This window comes from Triplophysa rosa, unplaced genomic scaffold (genome assembly GCF_024868665.1).
Source record: "Triplophysa rosa unplaced genomic scaffold, Trosa_1v2 scaffold97_ERROPOS115763, whole genome shotgun sequence".
NCBI lineage: Eukaryota > Metazoa > Chordata > Actinopteri > Cypriniformes > Nemacheilidae > Triplophysa > Triplophysa rosa.
The window spans coordinates 99,167-106,666 of NW_026634960.1; the positions used below are offsets into that span (position 1 = coordinate 99,167).

General features: G+C 37.6%; 1 protein-coding gene across 1 annotated transcript in view; it reads left to right on the plus strand.

Moving 5' to 3' along the window:
* The first annotated feature begins 5,935 nt into the window (after positions 1-5,935).
* The window catches only part of LOC130551352 (FRAS1-related extracellular matrix protein 2-like), a 7,577-nt gene continuing 6,012 nt past the window's right edge, over positions 5,936-7,500 (plus strand). The window contains exons 1-2 of the mRNA XM_057328923.1: positions 5,936-5,993; positions 6,143-6,394. Of these exons, the coding sequence (XP_057184906.1) occupies positions 5,936-5,993; positions 6,143-6,394 (310 nt within the window). The remainder of the gene's footprint in view (positions 5,994-6,142; positions 6,395-7,500) is intronic.

Below are 7,500 nucleotides of genomic sequence, written 5' to 3' on the forward strand. Positions count from 1 at the left end.
CAGCCGTGGAAAACATTAAGAGACCATATCAGAGATGGCTTTTCTCATTTTAAAATGGACTATTTATAGGTATGCGTTTAGGTCAAATCAACATTTTTGATTCATTCTGTGAACTACTAATGTTTCTATTTGCATTTATTTTCAGAAAATGAAAACTGAAGAAACTGCTCAAAATAACAAAAGATGCTCTGTATACTTTCAGACCTCAAATACTGCAAAGAAAACAAGTTCAGATTCACTTTTAAGCAAAACAACAGTAATAATTGTACATGTATTTAGGAAAAGTAAGAAAAAAGAGATAACCTGGATTTTGATCTTAGTTTTCATGTGTCTTGTCATGTTCACATGGCTGTGGGATGTCTTTATGTCACTCCTGAAGTTTGATTTTGTTGAAATTCAACAAACACTGGACTGAAATGGCCACAATACATTCAGAAATGCAGATTTGAAATGTATATTCGGTGCGGTCTCTTAATTCTTTCCACGGCTATATATTTACATAATATACACATATATTAACAGTATATTATTCTACCATGATTGTATTTTATATTATGAATACATACACACTCACAGGTAGATGTGTCCTATGGCGTGAAAAAAATAAACGATGGAGATAAATCGCCCTCATGCTATTTTATATTGTATAAATATTTTATAGATACTAATATAGTAAAATAATATATCATTAACAGTTTGTTTTGAAATGTTTACTATGTCACACCATAGAACACATGTACAGTATATTTGTCAACTACTCACTTATATACACAATATAATAGTCTAACATATTAATACTACACTATTATTACATGTATATTATGAAAGAAGAATATTCCCGGGAGGTCCGGTGAGACTTCACACAGACAGGTCATCGCGTCTGAACTCTCTTTAGCATTCCCGCAGTGCAACAGCCGTTATAAAGGGTAAGATAAAACCTCTGGGTTTAACACGTTAGCACAGCTGTAAGATGATATTGTACACATTTCCACAGGAGCCTCAAGTGGTCTGCTGTCATTTTCGTCAAATAAAAAGACACACAAACTTCAACATGAAAGATAGGCATGCGTGAAAGGTGTCCATGGTTACAGAAGAGAGGCTAACGACGGTGCAGTCGTCCACGCGTGAGCTGTGATTGACAGTCCGTGATTATAACGCTGCTGTTGTTTCTTAAATGTTACATCTTCTCACAGAACATCTCTTTACGTTTATAACATGACTTATACGTGAAGTGGGTGATGAATGAAAATACGTTTTTTACGTTCAAAAACAAGCCCTGAGACTGACAGTTAAATATATTGTTAGTAAAAATGTCCATGCAACCCTTCAGACTGACATCATTTTAACATTTACATGTAAAACAGTGAGACTGAGTTATTACGTATTTGAGCATCTCACCAAGTGACTAATATTAATGTGACGATAACCTGAAACGTATTCGCCATCAGCGCCATCTACCGTGCGGGCGACAAATAGAAGAAAGCAAACATTCGTTTTGTCGTTGATATGAAAACTTGGTTCGTCGGGTATTCGTTTCGCTTGTTTCGCATCAACCACAATCTGAACGGACTTTAATGCTGGGTTCACACCAAATGCGAACAATCGCGTTCCACGCTCTTTATTACCCGCGGGAAAAGTTCGTTATTTTTGCGTGAGTGACGCAATCTGGAAAATATTTTCAACCTTCGCGGAAGACAAGATTGACGCGCGGCAATCGCGCCGCCCGATTCGCGTCATTCGCACCGCCTGCCGTGAGTCCGTGTCTGTATACGCGTCTTTGCATTGACTTTTTGTATAATTTACTCGCGCAAAACGCTGATCTTGGCGTTTGGTGTGAACCCAGTGTAAGGATGAGAGAAACTATTATGGCTCTTAAGGCAAAACGTTAAACAGGTGCTGAATTATTTACGATATTATCATTTGTGTAGATTTAGCACGCTATTGGTTATCGAGGTTTTAAATATCACAGTTATTTGACACCGGTATCCTAGTGCCACAGGAACGCAAGAACGCAGGTATCTACGGCAAGCATTTATGCCTATATTGGAAAAAAAAAGCTCATTTAATTCTGAAGTCAAAGACAATTGAAAATTGATCCTAACAGGATTCTTTCTAAGCCCAACGTCTCCAGAGGACATCGGATTGTATCTACACTTGTCTCTGGAGTCTCCCTTCACAAGTGCTTTCTAATCACAGCTTTATCATGCATGATGTAATCAGAGTCTGATCTACATGTGCTCTCATGTTTTACAGTTTCAAGAACTCGCACGGGTTTCCCAGCACACATGCGATGGGGTGATTTACTGTCACTACGGCATGAAGGAACTCGTCCCCACCGCACACCATCAACACAAAGCTTTCCTAAATATAACTTTCTCAGCTGATTCCTGTTACCAACGCAATAACAACTGATAATAATTCTGTATGTCTGTGTGCTTATATCTGATCTTTCTCTCCAAATAACGGCCGAAGCAAATACAACGACATTATAAACTGTATATTTCTGGAAAACTTTACGATAAGGTTATGTTTGTTAACATTAGCAAATGCGCGTCATTCAATTGACCAAGTTGCAATGTGTAATGATCTGTGTTGTCAAAACTCTAATTCTCACAGCTCCAAACACAAGAAAAGATGTTGCTTGAGTGAACCCCAGACTGTTTTTGCTCAACTGCTTTATTTTTACCCAATGTTGTTGAAGTCTGTGTTCTGAGCGCGATAAGTAGGTGGCGGCGAGACGATGTCATTTCTAAAAAACACTCGATCGGGTTTCAGGTGTGTGCGTCTATAGCGAGGGCGAACAAGCGCCGCTGACAGACAGCAGCTTGGGGCCATTTTCTCTCTCTCCAAACGGCTGCCAAGAATCTGGATTTTAAAACTAAATAACAATAATATGCAAATAAAGCCGCATAGTATTGAGTGGTGTTCTCCACCCTGTTTTTGTGTTTGAGAAATCACCCGTAAGAACCAGGATCAACCTGTGAATTGATATGTGTGAGAGGGAACACAACTGACACCAAGTTTCTCTCACTTCACACTGTAGAATTTGGCCCACTTTGATTTGGCCATCGAGATCTACACTGAAAAAAATAATTTTCCTACTTGTCCAATTAACTTAATTGAAACATGTTTATTCAATAATATTTTTAAAAAAATGTCACAACATGATTTTTTCACGTTCAGTCATCTAACTTAATCCATTCAAGTTGGGATTACATGAATCATTTGTGTTGTGTTAAAACAGAATTATTGAAACTGGGCAGAAGTTTTTCAGTTCCCAGCATGCTTTGCATAAGACTGCATTTGGAGGGTAATTTTCTCAGTTAAGTGTTGCTTTATAAATGTTATTTATACTAAACATTTAGATCTGTCAGCTTTACTTAACAAGTGTTTGACTGGAAAACTTAACAACACAAAATTGTTGAGTTTACTTAATATAAACAAGTTAATTCAACATGACTGGTTGAGGGGGATTTTCAGTTCCCAGCATGCTTTGCGTAAGACTGCATTTAGGCAGTAAATTTCGAAGTGTTTTTTCAGTAAAGATAAAGACTTGTTTGTGCTTAATGTTCATTTATCTTTCAGGTTTAAAAGAGTTTGTCTTATATTTGAGTTTTAGGGTTACCCTTGTTTAGAAGAGTGGTACATGTGCTTGGGCTGTGAGAGGTTAAAGCGCGCCCATGATGTCTATTGCATCATTCAATGAGCTGTAACTGTGCTAATGCCAGTACTGAGATGCCTCTCATCTGATTGGCTCATTGTGTTTTGACGTACATGCAGTAAGTCTGTATATTATTTATGTATGACAACAAAGAGTACCATTGAGAAGGATAAATATTGAGTTCAGTTAACTTAAAATTACTGGTACGATCGGAATGGTTTGGATTTACTCAAAAAAGTTTGTCAACTTTACTTAAATTTATTTTGTTCATACAACTTAAGTGTTATTTGTTCAAATTACTTAATATTGTAGAGTGGAACCACTTGAAGCAGCTTTTTTAAGTAAATTCAACAAATCAATTTTTTAAGTGTAACATTTATAAACTGTAATTTCCTCGAAAAGCTAAATGAAAATTGTATGTCATATTAACTAATAACAAAATACAACCAAAGCAGGCACATCCCTTTGGACTGATGAAGAACCTGTGTGCTTGAAATGTTTCACATTTTGTTTAAGTCTATTAAAAAAGGATATTTTAGGAGCTTTGGTGTGGCAACTTTTCACACATTTTTCTGATATGTCATCTTAAATAAAATGCATATTAAATCATGCTTATTTAATGAACAGAAACTGGGCAACTTGAACAAAGAATGTTGAGTAACATAGAAAGAAATATGTACATCGTTTGCACTTTTTAAAAGTCAATCCAATAGACTTTTTTCAAAATATTTCCTTGTCAAAGGTTTGGAGGTACAGTCCTGGCAGTGTGGCATCTCATCGCATGTGTCGTTCTTAACAAGTCGTGACTGTCATACAATCTGACATTAATGACAACTGAAATCCCACGGTGTGATATGGCTTACAGCTAAAATCATGTTAGCGCAGTCTGACAAGCAACAACTGTAAAAGACTATTAAAAAACCTGTGTTAGTTCTCTATGAGTGTGCCAGCACTCCCACAATCTCGAGGGTCTTTCTTTCCTATGGATTCAGGCTCGTGTGGGTAAAAATCAGCAGGTTTTGTTGGATCTTTTACCCCAACAGTGCAGGATAAGCATCGGCCTCAGGAGAGGAGAGGAGAGGAGAGGAGAGGAGAGGAGAGGAGAGGAGAGGCCGGAGGTGATGCTGAACAAAGAGGCACCGTGGTGAGATATGATTAGCAACGGCACCTGTAACTACGCCTGGAGATTAGCGATGAGGCTGTTTTCCGGGGCAGATACACACATACACAAGAGAATGAACACGACTTCAGGATGTGTTATATATGTTCTGGCAATCATTGCTACTCATTTTGTGTAAAATGAAATAAACCGGAGCAGGGCTGGCAGGTTTGTACGACAAGAACCAATTACAGTATGTTTGATGTCAAAGCAGGGGTGCGATATCAAGCCTGCCAAGTTTGAATCTATGGAGTTTTGAAAGGTGTAAGTGTCAGCAAATGACAACAAAGCGTTCATTTTCGGGTGCATAATGTCTTGTAAATGTGACAAGCACTACAGAACAACCTGAGTTTGTTGATGCATAGCAAACTTTACTCGGAGAGGTTCAGAGGGGTTGCTTTTTCAAGCGTCAAAAAGATAAAAAATCCAGAAGAGCATATTGGAACAACACCCATCTCTCTACATACGAAATAATCCATTCTCTCCACCCTAAGGTGAGGCTTCTGCTCGCTTTACTTTTTATGCTTCATGATTTATGGCTGGAAAATCGTTTCAAGGTTTGCCGTGGTGTTCAATAAATCCCATGAATTTAGATTAAACAATGGGTGTGAAGCCGGGTCGCTACGGACTGTGTTAAAATAAAGACTCTTCAATTCAAGCACCTGACAAAAACGTTCTGAACCTTCTCAACTTAGACCACAACTGCCCTAAAGTTTTAAAAGAATCGGTTGTTTTAGAAGGCAGGTTGCCTAAAACCTATAGAGAAGTCATCGATATTTTAAAATTGTTTCAAAAGTACAGATGTTTGGCGTGCATTGCTTTAAAGTAAACAGTTCAAAACACTCCTGGATCAAGATGCGTTTGTGTGAGTTCGTTGCTGTTACAATTTCATTTGAACTACGAACCCCAAAGTCTCAGTGGACAACATGCTCGACATCTCTAACACTTAATATCAAACTACATCTCACCTATCTATGTTATGAACTCAACCAGTATTACGACATTCTAAATACACTCCAAAACAATCTAGTATTGTCTTCCAGTTCTTCTTACATTTACATTGTAAACATTTTTGCCGTCTTAAATTTTGAAGTTTTACAAGTCAACTTATTTCGATGAGAAGGTCTGGAGATGTCAACCAGGAGCTCATGGTGATCTGCTTTACACAACAAGGTACAAACGACTGAATACAACTTTAAGCCGGCTGTGGAACAGATCCAAGCACTTGTTACTCGGCCGCTGATGGTTTTAGAGGAGGAAACATTCTTACTGAGAGAACCTGAATGTAAAGCTTTCTCTTGTGTTTACACTCATCCGAACAGGTACGGCTAAGGGCACGGTCCCCACCACTGTGTTGTCCTATTCTGACTACATTTCCCGACCGGAGGAGCACCACAGCGTGCTGCGCTTCGATAAAGGCGAGACAGAGAAGCCCTGCCGTGTGGCCATCATCGATGACTCGCTCTATGAGCCAGAGGAAAGCTTTAATGTCACCCTCAGCATGCCCATGGGCGGCCGACTGGGACAGGAGTTTTTCACCACAAGAGTCAACATACTGCCCGATGCAGACGATGGTGAGAAGCTTCCGTTGTGTGTCAGACTATAAAAACTGTGTTTTGGAACCGTTGGGAATCTAAATACAATTACTTAAGAAGAAACGATAGCTTAGGATTAAACTTGTTTTTAGAAAATACAGTATACAGCCATGGAAAAAATGACAGCATGACAAGACAAGAAAAAAACGTGTTCTGCCCCGGAAATGAGGTTATCACACAATTATTACTGTTGTATGGCTTAAAAGTTGACAAAAGCTGGCAGCGTTTGGTTACAAATAGCAGCAGAACGCCATGACTTCGTGCACAAAGGCAGCCCAGAGAAACAGATAGCAGCGTGACAGACGTCTACTTGAATTATAAACAGAGAGCGTCTTTGCAATAACTAATCACTTAATAACTAAATAACTTAATAACTTAATAACTAAACACTACAATACTCATTTCTCGATAGAAATGCAATCAGAAGTTGTTGAAAGTGAAAATTAAACTTACATTTATACAAAACTATGCTCCAACGGGCGTTTCGGCCGACATTATATTTTTTCGAGCTTGAGCCTTCTCAACCAATCACATTCCTCGCATGATGTTATGGAAACGACAGGTCTAGCTGTGAAAAAGGAACGTGACGTAGGGCGTTTTTTCAGAAAAGTTGAACTTTTTTAACCTCAAAAGACGCTCTGAGCTGCAGAAAAATGTAAAAACTTTAGATTCTAAAAACTTTAGAATTTTAAAGTTTTACTTAAACTTTTTTAAAAAATACATAGCATAATTTCTGTTATTTTAACCTGTTTCTCTAGAATTCATTTTCAGCAAATAAATGCAAATAGAAACAATATTTTTATTTGAAATTTGGGAGAAATATTGTTAGTAGTTTACAGAATGAAACAAAAGTGATCATTTTACGCAAACACATACCTATAATTATAAACTGAAAATAATTTTGAAGCGGTCTCTTAATTTTTGCGCGGCTGTATCATGATATAGAGGTAGTAGAGGTGGTTTATAGATTTAGAGATAGTTTTTAGTATCAATATTAAATAAAAATGTTAGTCTTCCTAAAATTTTACTTATCAAGATTTTACTTATAAGTACACTATAAAACATTTTTTTTACATTATTTAAAT